At 30.2% G+C, this 13,555-nt stretch overlaps 3 protein-coding genes across 3 annotated transcripts in view; 1 reads left to right on the top strand and 2 right to left on the bottom strand.

Moving 5' to 3' along the window:
* The window catches only part of LOC111679624 (small integral membrane protein 14), a 3,860-nt gene extending 611 nt beyond the window's left edge, over positions 1-3,249 (top strand). The window contains exons 2-4 of the mRNA XM_023441206.2: positions 2,672-2,794; positions 2,880-2,925; positions 2,993-3,249. Coding sequence (XP_023296974.2) covers positions 2,723-2,794; positions 2,880-2,925; positions 2,993-3,228 — 354 coding nt within the window. The 5' untranslated portion in view covers positions 2,672-2,722 and the 3' untranslated portion in view covers positions 3,229-3,249. The remainder of the gene's footprint in view (positions 1-2,671; positions 2,795-2,879; positions 2,926-2,992) is intronic.
* Positions 3,250-7,050: 3,801 nt separating this feature from the next.
* On the bottom strand, positions 7,051-9,465 carry LOC111679618 (zinc finger CCHC domain-containing protein 8 homolog). Its single transcript, XM_023441201.2, has 3 exons — positions 8,408-9,465; positions 8,217-8,342; positions 7,051-8,014 (listed from the first exon to the last, which is right to left on the bottom strand). Exons 1-3 carry the CDS (start codon positions 9,353-9,355, stop codon positions 7,259-7,261), a joined length of 1,830 nt encoding a protein of 609 aa, XP_023296969.2. The 5' UTR covers positions 9,356-9,465; the 3' UTR covers positions 7,051-7,258.
* A 2,564-nt stretch (positions 9,466-12,029) lies between these two features.
* Positions 12,030-13,555, bottom strand: part of LOC111679609 (ion transport peptide) — a 77,503-nt gene continuing 75,977 nt past the window's right edge. Inside the window, exon 3 of the mRNA XM_046953795.1 lies at positions 12,030-12,158. Coding sequence (XP_046809751.1) covers positions 12,050-12,158 — 109 coding nt within the window. The 3' untranslated portion in view covers positions 12,030-12,049. The remainder of the gene's footprint in view (positions 12,159-13,555) is intronic.

Raw genomic sequence — 13,555 nt, 5'->3', positions numbered from 1 at the left:
TCTATCTATCTATCTATCTATCTATCTATCTATCTATCTATCTATCTATCTATCTATCTATCTATCTATCTATCTATCTATCTATTTTTCTATCTATTTGTGAATAGGCCTTTAAATTACTTTGAGCAAATTGCTTTATTTAAGATTTTGAACTTTATTAGAAGTGAAAAATTATATTTTAATTTTGTTTCAGATAAACCCAAATATAATTTTAAAAATCAAAAAAATAAAATTATGATTAAATGGTAAAATATTATACAAATTGTATGTATATTAATGTTTTGTTATTTAAAGCTTAGCTTTACGATTAGGTCATACTTTCATTTTGTTTTCTTTTTTTATTTCTATATTTATACTTAGTTTTTTGCAAATGTAGCAAAGCGTAAAATTTTATATTTCGTATTTGTTTGTACAAGTTTATAATATAATAAACATAATAATTGTTTATAAATTTTATGATAAGAAATTTAAAATCGGTACAAACATACATAAATTGTGGTTGAATTTAGAAAAAAATACATACACTCTTTAACTATTAATAATATGAAATTTAACTATGAGTGTTAAACAACATTCAATTGAAAACTGAAACGTATTGATTGTAATTTGAAATTTTTAACATTGTCGTTATTAAGAGTTTTTACTGTATTTTGTGATAAACTTGAAAAACAAACTAATGCCTATTTTATTTCATAAAAATATATTTAAAATTTTAGTTTTGTTTATATTTAATAAGAAGTACAAGTGCAAGTATTTAGTTTTAAAATATAAATTGCCACGTATATTTTAAAATTTAACTTTTATAAAGATAAAGTTATCGGTTGTTGGTTCTATATATGTATATCTTATCGTAAGTGTAATAAAACCTTAAAGTTACAAATTGTAATTTGCTAACAAAATCATCAATCTTTAATTTGTTTATAGAGGTTGTTCAATTTATTTATAAATTTTTCCAAAAAGGAAGATCTTTATTTATAAATTATTATTTTCATATGAAATTTAATTTGAAAAGATAAAGTTTTCTTGAAATTTCATTCTCCAGCGTTCTAATACAGTGTAGACTATTGTCCAGTTTATAGTCTAATATATAGTGTAGTCTATAGTATATTTTAAAGGCTATTGTTTAGTGTATTGTCTAGTCTATAGCCTTGTATATAATCCAGTCTATAGTCTACTCTGTAGTCCAGTATATAATCAGCAGTGACCAGCGCCGCCACAATTAAAACATGAATTTTTCTTTATTATTTTGAATACCTCCTCTTGATGTTTTTGTTTTTTACCTGCTGCCGCCTCACCATTCAAGAGAACATCTTTAATTGCTCTTTATAGGAAGGTACTTTAATTCTGTCAATTTTGGGTGCCGGTGCTGTATGAATAGTAAAAAACTCACTTATATCGTTTAAATCCGGACATGTTTTTCAAAGGCTTTATTCCGATTATTCTTATTCTTATTAACTAGGTTTGTGTCTGCTTTTTAGGGAGGGAGGATTGCATTGATATATCTTCTGCTGTATTGTCTAGTTTAGTAAATAGTTCAGTCTAGTCTATAGTCTACTCCATTGCCCAGTCTATAGTCTGGTCCAATCTACTATAGTCTACTTTATAGTCCAGTCAGCTCTATAGTCCATAAGCTAGTATTTGGTCTATAGTCTATGCTAGTCTGTATTCTAGTCTATAGTCTTATACATTATCTAGACAGTGTGAACTGTCAAGTAGAATCGAAGAGACTCCGTTTTGACCGGACTACTGCACCCGTCAGATGTAGGATTTATTATATTAGATCCATCCTGTAGCTGTGGGAAATCTGAAGATATCATTAAGTCTAGACTAAGATATCTCACCAATGTAATATATGAAGTAATTGTCAAGAAAGCGGTTTCTCTTTACGACATTCACAAAGGAGATGAAAGGCCATTTTTTCCTTTTCTCTGTCTTTGCAACTGCGACAGTGATAGTTGAGAGTCCAAGAAGACTTGCATATCAGCCTAGTACCCAGTGTCCTGTTATTACTGCTATTATGTATCATATATATGTCTCGCCTACTTCGGTTTATAAGGAGTCTTGTGCGTTTCTCATTAAAGGAGGTCCACAATAACTTGGATCCTTTACATGTGTCAAGGTTTTCCACCTATTTTCAGCCTTTTGAAGAAAGATTTTGTGGATATTGCTCTTGATAAAACTTAACGGAGCTGTAAGAGAAACGCCGTTGGAACAGATCCCGTTTTGGCAAACTCTAGAAAGCAGATGATCCAATAACAAACACAAAAAAAAAAAACTAAAAGAACTTAATTGAAGAAAAAAGAGGAAGGGATGCTGGTCATTTTCCGAGCGGTTCCAACCAACAAGTTGAAAACATTTCCTAAAGGGTAGAGTGTATATATTTTTGTGATCCCATTCGTATATTTCTATATGTAAACGAATACACAGGCAATATATACATATATCAAAATAGAGTAAATCGAGAGGCCTTATATTTGATATGTTCTATTTCTAGAAAATGCGTCATAGGTCAAGGAAACGAGTTATATGTTCGAGATATAAACAAAAGTATTGTGTAACATATATATTTTTATTGGTTTTATTATTTAGGATTATCATTTGCAATTTTTCGGATTTTTAAGTTAATTATTTTAAATAATGAAAATTTTATAAATTTCTTGCTCTTTTTCAGTTCTGTAAATCACAACCATAAATAGAAGCAACTTTAAAAGTTCTATTCAAAATGGGTGATGAATTCGATGGTTGCGAATGTGTTTGGTCTCACGAATTGGCCATGCAAAGGCTATTGAATTTTGTAAGTTGTTATAACCATAAAATAACGAATTTAAAATTCTAAATAATTCCGATTTTCGATTATTTTATCAACTTCTTAAATACAGATTCGTCAAAATCAAAACGAATGTACGGATACACACTGTATAGATGGTAAGTTTTTATTGAAAGATCTTCTTATAATAATAATTATTAAAATTTTTTTAATTTTTTTCTACAGTTACAGGTCGTTTAACACAACCGGCCCCGGCAACAACAACAGGTGGTGAAGATAATAATTTCACTATGATGACAATGATTATGATTTTTGCCTTGATTATGTATTTAATAAGACCCGAATCAATTATGAAATTGACCAATACTAAACGTCGTGGTGGTCATGGTCCTAATGATGGTGGCAATAGTGGTTCCCATCAACAGCCACCACCACCACCTTCACCGCCGGCGGTGAATTGAATATGTTTTTTAGCAATTCCTGAAAAGTAAAACATTTCATTTTTTATATACATACAATTCTTAATTATAATATTGGTACTTTATAAATACAAATTAAAAGATTTATATAATAATGAACTATATAATTGTCCAGAATGTAATATCTTATAATTTTTTATAATTTCTTTTGTTTGTTTTAACTAAAATTGGTTTAAAGAGGTGAATAAAACAAAAAAAAAAAACTTTACAAAATTTTGAAAATATAATAAATATGTATTTGCAATTAAATAAAAATGGATTTTTTATTTAGCATTTGGAAAATTTGTATAGTTTCAGTTTTATCTTTAGTTTAAGTTTTGTTTTGTAAAATGAAAATATCGTTCAAATTCGTTACATCAACATAACCTTAAATTATACATTCACCCCTATTCTGCATTTCGATTACATTTACGCATTCAGTTACGCAATGATCGATAATAGATATTCCAAGAAAAAACTGAATCATAAGAAAAGAGGAAGCAATTTCATTTCCTTTCAATGCTTTACGATTGTGTGTATTCTGTATTTTGATCGTAATTACGTTTTTGTAATTACAATAACAACTTAAGTTGTTGTTTATGTGGCGGAGAGTCGAATCGAAATGCAGAATACAAAAGTTGCCAAACGATTCAAATTGAAATGCGGAATAGGGGCCATTATTCTTCACCAGTCGTGATTCAGGTCTGAGTTGGGGAACAACTCTCGCGTTATCGCGATTATTTCTTAAACGCGTTCAGGCTTGTGTTTGTTGCCTGGCTTTCGACAGTTTTGCGTCTCGCTCGCACTGGTGTAATGTATTACTTCATATAACTGTTCAAAGTTATATGTTGTCTACATTAACCTCGTGCTTTCGTATTACGTCAAGTGAGGTTATGTTTTATTTTTGGAGACCATAGAATACTCAAACTTTTTTAACTGGTGGAGACCATAAAATACTCACGATATAACCTGGTGGAGACCATTTAAACTCAAATATATACTGGTGGAGACCATTAAAACTCTGGAGATTTTTTCTGGTGGAGATCATTAATACTTTTGATGAAATCAAGTCCGGATGCTCCAACTTCCTATATGAAGGTATAGGTCGGTTGGTGGTGTTTTCTCTAAACAAACGTGTGATAACCTGGCTATATGAGTGCTTGATGCACCGCCATCCTAATTAAAACCCAAAAAATTATTCTTCACGTTAACAGTTTTCTAGTCACTGTTTTAACTTACACTTTCTCTAGTAAATTTTTCTTTTTTTGAGAAACTTTGAAAAGCAAGACCTGTCAACGAATTGACTTAGTCTATTTTCTAGCCCTGTGTCTAGTGTAATCTTTAGTCTAGTCTATAGTGTAGACTATAGTCTAATCTAAAGTCTAGTCTAAAGTCTAATCTAAAGTCTAGTGTAATCTTTAGTCAAGTCTATAGTGTAGACTATTGTCTAGTCTATAGTCTAATATATAGTCTAGTCTGTAGTATATTTTATAGGCTTTTGTTTAGTGTATTGTCTAGTCTATAGTCTAGTATATAATCCAATCTAGTCTATAGCTGTATTAATAGTAAATAACTCACTTATATCACATAAATCCGGAGAGAGTTATTTTTCAACGGCTTTAGTCCGATTATTCGAGACTACTTTTAAGGGAGGTCGTCATTGGTATATTTGCTACTGTATTGTCTAGTCTAGTACATAATCTAGTCTAGTCTATAGTGTACTTTATAGTCCAGTCTATAGTCCATAAGCTAGTATTTGGTCTATAGCCTATGCTAGTCTGTAGTCTAGTCTATAGTCTTAATCATTATCTAGACATGCGAATTGTAAAGTAGAATCGAAGAGACTTCGTTTTGAACGAGCTCCACTCATCGGATGTAGTATTAATTATATTAGCTGTGAGAAATTTGAGGATATCATTAAGCCTAGATTCAGGTTAGATATGAAGTAATTGCCAAGGAAGGGGTTTCTCTTTACGGCCAGAGCAGGGAATTTACATAGGAGATGATAGACCGTGTTTGCAACCGCGACAGTGATTATTGAAAGGGAGCCAAAGTCGACTCCCCAAAGTGATTATTGAAAAGGAGCCCAAGCCGGGAGCCAGTGTCCACTTATTACTGCTACCAGCGTCCATATTGTCCGCCTAGGTTATTCCACCTATTTTCAGCCTTTTGAAGGAAGAATCTAAGGATATAAAACTTAACAAAGATGCTAGTGAAACGTCGTTGGAACAAATCCCTTTTTGGCAAACTCATCTGCCTATTCATTACCATAGTAGCGCCAATGTGCAGGGACCCAAACAAGGGTAATGTCAGACAGCGAGACAGCCTTGGCAGATCCTTCTTGCATTGTCTAACTTATAGGGAAGTTAGAGTATAAGAGTTAAGTGAGAAAGATTCCTATGTTGCCGCGAATATTGTGGTATTGTGGTTATAACCTACAGGCTGACCTTATTGCAAATATTTCAGCCTGAAAGACACTACAGTTGTTGGGAAGACGGTGGGATGTACTTACATCAACTTCTTCATAGAAGACACTAAAACCAACACCGCAGTTCATTTTTTGGATATAGCTGTAAATATTCTGTTGGTATATTCTCTCGGTAGGTTACCTTTACACCACTCTGACTTTAAAGTCTTTTTTATTGTCCGTGTTTGGGGTAATATAGTCGAACAATTGGCTCAAGATTGGAGGTAACAAGCTTAACATCTTAGCGTGTCTATATGTTCTTAATCTCCAACTTCCGAATGAGTTAGACTTACACCGCTGCAAGCAGATATGGACATTATATGGAAATCTATAGGTAGGATGTGCAAAATAGTGTTAAGAGCTTCTGAAAGACTAGTTCTTAGATCATCTGTTATCCCAATGCATGCTGATCTCTGAATTTTGTGTAACTGATCTACAACAAACTTCTTCTTAGTTGAAGTTCACCATTCAAAAGATCCGTATGTAAAAATAGGACCTTACTATAGCTATGTACACCCATATAACTATACTGGGTGTATTGTTTGATAAGGGGTTGTCGCGGTTTTTTAACCGAGGCAAGTTGAAGCTTGGAATCTTGGTCTTTGTTGGGAATACTATATTTAGTCGTAGGTCTATTTTATAGTCTAGGCTACAATGTAGTCTATAGTCTAGTTTGGTAACTTTTATACTCATGCTTTCCATTCGTTGCTCCATAACGTAGAACAGTAAAACATTTAGGGCGGGTTTTTCAGATAAAGATAATCTTCATTCTTTAGTTAAACCTAGTTTAATACATGTTTTGTGTTTTTCAGTAAATAGTAACGTTACTTATTATCTTAGTTTAACTGAGCGTACTTGGCCAATTAAACTCAAGTTATAAGTGAGAAAACACAATTAACAAAAACAATAAAACAATGATTTCGGAAGAACAAAAACTTGATATTTTATGTAAATTGCAATTTTCTGTTTTGTTTTGTTTTATTTATTATTGTTTTAAATGTTTATTTAACATTTTTCCAAAATTTTCCATTTTACAAAAGTATTGTTTGCAAAAAAACAGCTGTTCATTGTTTATGTTTTTGAGTAAAAACTTGGCAGTACTAACAAAGTTAACTGAGCTTAAATCTAAAACTGAAAAACACAATCATCGGTTAAAGTCCGCCAAAATCTGTTTCGAGTTTAATCTAACAGCAAGTTAAGCTTAGTTTAACTGAGGAGTAAGAAACCCGCCCTTAGTGAAATTTTTTTTGTTGCAACGGAATTGAAATAAAGAATTATAACAAGTTTTTAAAGTTTTTAGCAAAAACACACATTCTTAAAATAAACATAGAAGAAACAATTTTTTTCTTCAAAATCTATTAAAATTTAAAATATTTTTTTTATTATTAAATAAGTGTAAAGATAAAATCTAATCATTTTTATTATAAATCTATGTCTAATTTCTTTTTTCTTCTTTTTTAAAATAACCTTTCATATATACAAATTCATCACCAGGTTCCTTTGTATAGATGCAGTGATATATGTTTGTATGTATTTGATTATTAAATGCTCTTATTCCTTTATATATCATTCCTCACTATGTAATTTACTTACACACGTGCGTACTTTTTTAAGAACTTGTTTCATTTGTTCATATTTGCCAGTAGAATCGGGTAAATTTTCAAAATTTATAACATCACTAACACCAACTTTAAATTTTTCACCATTTGGTAAATTATCATAGGGGGAAAATTTCAAAACTGGTGTACCCTCAAAGGATTCCTTAATGACTGTTGTTTGGCTAGTAGGTTTTCTATTTTCGTCTATTGGTGTTGATTCTGAAGAATTGTCGGATTTTGTTTGTACGTTTGTCTTGTCCTGCGTTCGTTTATCATCTTCTTCATCTAATTCGATAATATCATCGATTAGGGAATCTTCTATTTCAATGACACTGGTATTGGAATTTAGTTCTTTTAATAGTTGTTGTTTTTGCTTCTCCAATTCTCTTAAGGATATGTCATTCTCTTGGCAATCAATTTCAATTGTTGGAGATTCTGATGGTGGTGGTGGCGGCGGCGGTGATACTGAGGGTGGATTATCAGCTGGTGGTGGTGGTCTTGAAAATTGTACTTCACCTAATGTTGTTTTTTCAGGATCTTCAATTTCCATATCGCACGCTTCTTGTACTGAAGTTTCAGTTATATTGTCTTCGGCTGAGGCATTTGGAAAATCTTTAAGTTTTTTACGTTTATAACCCTTTAAGACGTGATCACCCATAGTTTTAACAAATTCATCTTTCATTTGATGTTTGCTTAAAGGAGGAACGTTGTGATATTTGTAGTCCTATGAGGAAAGGAAAATATTTTTTTTACTGATGTAAAATTTTTTTCTGATTGAAGTCGATTCAGTAACGTCTGAAGTGTTGTCCTTAATCATGTCTGTAGACTAGTGTAGTCCATGCTAAAGTCTAGTGTTAAGTCCAACCTATAATCACATCATAGGAATAGTCTGTCTGGATTAAATTCATTGAAATAAAAAAACTTACATCGAAAAAGTTTTCACCGGGATCTTGATTAAAACCAGGAAAATCATAAATTTTTGATATATTATATTTATGATTAACGGCATCCACTTCACCTTCATCTTCGTCTGAATGTAAAATTTTGGTGCCCTAAGCAAAGAAAATAAAACTATCATGAAAATACTACAGAAATAAATCAACGAAATTTAACTTACATCCGAATTAAATAGATTTATACCGGAATGTTCCACTTTAGCTTCTTCCAGCCAACCAGGTGGATAACCCAAAACACGCATGCGATAGAAGAAAAATGGCAATTCGCCTCTTCTTAAACCCAAAGCTTCACGCAATTTATCACTTATACAACCTGGCTTAAGATGGGCAAATCTTTGTTCAATATCAACATGATAACGTTCCACTTTAAAACAGGCTCTCTTAGCATTCTTAATGCGTTTGGCATTATGTGGCTTGGTGCAATCCCTAATGCTGTGACCAGTATCGCCACAATTGAAACAAGAATTTGTCTTTTTTGTTTTGAATACTTCCTCTTCTTCTTTTTGTTTTTTACGTGCTGCCGCCTCACCATCCAAGAGGGCATCTTTGATAGCTCTTTTATAGGAAGGTACTTTAACACTGTCAATTTTAGGTGCCGGTGCTGTATCAATAGTAAATAGCTCACTTATACCACTTAAATCCGGAGAGAGTTCTTTTTCAAAGGCTTCACCGCGATTTTCTCGGTTCGTGTCTACTTTTAAGGAGGGCGGCATGGGTATATCTTCTACATTTTTGGCCACCACTTTTTGCACCATCAACGTTATACATTCTTCAATTACTTGTTGCGTTATTTCGATACATTTTCCCGGCATTTTAGCACTTAATCCTTCTTTTATTGTGTCTATTATAAGCTTGCCATATTCTTCATATAGACTTTTCTTCGGAAACTTTAACTCGCAAATAGTTTCTTTTTGCATATTATCCTTTTCATCATCACTCACTTCACCTTCTTCCATCTCTTGGTCCAGAGCAGGTGGCGGCGGTGGCAATTCTTCATCTTCACCACTCTCACTTAGACATGCAATCTCCTGGGAATCGTCTATGGTTATACATGTTATATTACGTTCTTCTATGATACAATCACTATCGTCTGCATTAAATTGTGACATTTTTCTGTATATTTTTTTCAAATTTTTAATAAAATTTCTTTAAATTAAAATCAAACTCATTTTTTTCTTTATTAGATTTAATTTCTATATATGTCAAATTTTATTGTTGTGCTGTAGTTTGTTTTTAATGAAATATGACAGTTTCTTGTTGGCAGTAATTGACAACTAGATGTCGTCTCTGTGTAAGAGAGTTGCCAAACATGAATTATTTGTTAAACACAGCATTTTTGTTTTTTAATGAACTGTGGTAGATTTATGTCAATTGACAGATAGAGGCCGCCACAATCTAAGATCTTGCCAGACCGTTGTAACCGTTATATATAGAAAATATAGCGAAGTGTTTATTTCGAATCGAAAATTTCGATTTAACCTCTGTTTTATCTTCATCCTTCTTTAAGATATCAACTTAATATTGTATTGTTTTTACGGCAAAAAGATCATGCGACAAATACAAGAAGAGATTTTTAAACAATTCAAAAAGAATTCTTATGATTAAAATTAACAAACTGAGACATATAATATTGCTACAAAATGAAGGCATTCAAATGAAAACACATATTGGCCATATAATTGAAGTTTTGTTTTATGCGAGGATTCGTTATAACCCAGCAAAAAATAACTGATGTCATTATTTACAAACTATATTTTAATCACATCTAAATATGCGATTACATATTATTCACTTTTATAAACCAACTATTTCTTTACGAAACAAAAACTCAGTTAAAAGTGAGAAAATAGATGTAGAAAAGTCATTACAAATAACATATTTGAAGTACATCAAGATTTGGTGAAAACCAGTGACATTAACACAAGCGTGCCTTTAAAAAAAGAATGTGTTTTATTTTTGACATTCAAATATCGGATTTTTACTGCTTCTAAAACTAAGATTAGATGTAGTTGAGAGTTGCCAAATATGAACAACATTCCTTCAATGACACGCTAACGTAAAATTCATAGGTTTTTTACCCGAATTTGAAGCACATCGGTTTACTAGTTGTAATGAAAATACTACATCTTTTTCCACACACACACACACAAATAGTTTACTCCTCCAAAAAGTTCACCTAAAACGCTCCTTGTTCTTTGAAGAATCTGCTGTTTATCAGATGAACTTCATCTGCTGTACCTAATTCCTTTTTAAATCTGTTCGTAAAGAATGAAAATCTCTTAAACTATACTTCAGAACCAATCTAGTCGTCCCTGCTAGGAAACACTATTTTGCAGATGTAATTCCAAAGTCTAGGGGTTGTAATTAAATGGTCAGCTTCACTCTAAGATGTTCTAAGTTTGATGAAATTTCAAGTTTTCATCAAATTTCTTATTAGGGTTTTATAAATCGACTTTCGAATAATCGAACAATCGACTTTTTGTCGAAAAAGTCAAAGTCGAAAAATCGACTTTTAATTAAATAAAAAAAGTCGAAAAATCGACTTTTAACTGAATGCAAAAAGTCGAAATCGAAAAGTCGACTTTTCATAAAATGCAAAAAGTCGAAAAGTCGACTCTTCATAAAGTGCAAAAAGTTGAAAAGTCGACTAAGATTAGATGTAGTTCAGAGTTACCAATGTAAAATTCATAGGTTTTTCATCCGAATTTGAAGCACTTCGGTTTACTAGTTCTGATGAAAATACTACATCTTTTTCCACACTTTTTTTGCTGGGATTAGTTAATTATTACTTTGTAGCAATATTTTTACTAATTTGAATACAGATTCAATATATCTTTAAAAATGTATACTTTAGTGCCTAGGTTATGACTTTATAGGTCAGTATAATCCTTCAATTACTCCACAAATAAATAAAGAGAAACACATTACAATATTATTTTCATTGAAATATACAATCTTTATTTTACGACTAGATCCAAAGATGTTTCAAATTAAACAATACATTAAAAAAATTATATATATATATTATTACATTTATATTAAGACAAACATTTGTTGCAATGTGTATTTATTAATACACAAAATAAATCTTTGCCAAATATTAAAAAAAATAATAATAAAAAATAATTAGTAAAACTTAAAATAATATATAAATATATAAATGTATAATTAGAAAAATTATATATATAAAAAAAGAATTAACTTATATATAAAAATTTTAATTTATACATAAAAGTAAATAAAATATATTGGTATATATAATAATCATAAATGTTAAACTTATTTACATCAGACAAAATTTCGAAATACTTGTAGTAAATTGAATGTTTGAGTAAGTTTTCTATAGTTTTATTTTTTAAAAAATAAAAATAAAAGAAAGCTGTACAAAGTTTAGGCGTTTTTTTTTTGGATTATACTTACATATATGTTTATGTTTACAAAGATATTATTAAATATTTTATTTAAGGTTTTCTTTTTATTTATTATACGTATATGCAAATATATTTATTAATTTTATGTTTTCTTTTTTGCCAAATACATGAAATATATTTTTTTAATTTTTTTTCTTAAACAAATAATTTTTTAGGTACCTATTCCCTTTAATATAATTCAAATTGAAATAATATTTTAATAAAAAGAAATTATAATACTTTTTTTTTGAATTTTTTTTTTCAATAGAATTTTCTGTTAAACCATTGTTTCTGGAATATTGCAGAATTTTTTTGTTGTTATTTGCAGGGATGAGTAAGCGTTAGTTTATTAGGAGTTATAAGATCGTTTTTGTAAGAGTTTTTGTTGATCATTTACTTTTTGCCCAAGGTATCACGCCATTCATTGTATTTATCCATTTCCTCATGCAATTGTAACGCCTCTATGCAGGCATTGAAGAATGGTGAACCAAAGCAATCTTGTCTATAATGTTGTTGTTGTTGTTAAAGAGAGAAAAGAAAACACAAAACAAATTATTAGTATTTTCCAAGAAATGTAATTTTTTTTTAAATTTCTTTTGTGGGTTTTTCAAAAAAAAAAAAGTTCCCAAAATTTCAGCTTTTTTTATTAAAATGCTTTATATCAGTTAAGTTTTTTTTTTCAAAAATTCAAAAATAAAACAAAAAAAATTTGGGGGTTTTTCAAAAAAGCTTAGCCCCTTATTTCCTAAAACACTTCAGCATACAAATTTTTCAAAATACAAAAACAATTTATATGAAAAATAAAGTGAGGGGAAGGGATTTACAAAATAAACCCCTTAGTTTTTGTTGTTAAAATTACAAAAAACTTCTTATTATAAAAAATATTTACAAGTTTTGTTGTTCTTTTTTTTCAATATCAAAATATTTCAAAAATTTTACAAAAAATGTTTTAAAATAAATAAAATTTTTTGAAAATTTCATAAGTTTCTCAAATTCAAAATAAATAAATTGTTTAAAATGACCATTACACAAAAAACCCAGAGACTCCCAGACAGAATTCAAAAGAAATTCGAATCTGGTCCCATAACTATTCAATTACATTAGATTTTCGAGTTGGCACAGGCTAAAGTATTTTCATTAGAACTAGTAACTCGAAATGCTTCAAATTCGGGTGAAAAACATATAAATTTTACATTAGCGTGTCAATGGAGGTATGTTCTTCATTTTTGGCAACTCTGAACTACATATAATCTTAGTTTAAGAAGCAGTTAAAATACGATATTTGAATGTCAAAAATAAAACACATTATCTTAATGACACTCTTAGGCCGGGTTTTTAACTCCTCAGTTAAATTAGGCTTAACTTGCTGTTAGAATAAACTCGGAACAAATTTAGGCGGACTTTAACCGATAATTGGGTTTTTCAGTTTTAGATTTAATCTCTGTTAACTTTGTTAGTATTGCCAACTTTTCATACATAATAATAATTCATACATAAACAATGAACAGCTGTTTTTTTTTTTTTTGCAAACAATGACTTTGTAAAACAACATTCGATTGAAACGGGAAAAAAGTTAATTTTTCCCTTTCTTTCGAATTTTAAGTGATTTTTTTTGGGAAATTAACTTTAAATCATGTTTTTTTTATAAAAATTTGCAAATTTTGGAAAACTTTTACTTTTTGTTATAGGTTTAGACAATGCTATATATTTCTCTAAGTATCAGCTGATTGGCTATTGTTTGTTTTGGCTTCCTTTTTCTTAAAAAAAAACAAACAATTATGAAGTACAAAGGTCAGTCGCAATTCAGGTCTGAGTTGGGGAACAACTCTCGCGTCATCGTGATTATTTCTTAAACGCGTTCAGGCTTGTGTTTGTTGCCTGGCTTTCGACAGTTTTGCG

This window comes from Lucilia cuprina, chromosome 6 (genome assembly GCF_022045245.1).
Source record: "Lucilia cuprina isolate Lc7/37 chromosome 6, ASM2204524v1, whole genome shotgun sequence".
Taxonomy (NCBI): Eukaryota; Metazoa; Arthropoda; class Insecta; order Diptera; family Calliphoridae; genus Lucilia; species Lucilia cuprina.
Note: the sequence above shows the minus strand (reverse complement) of the source record. Positions and strands in the feature narration are given on the sequence as shown.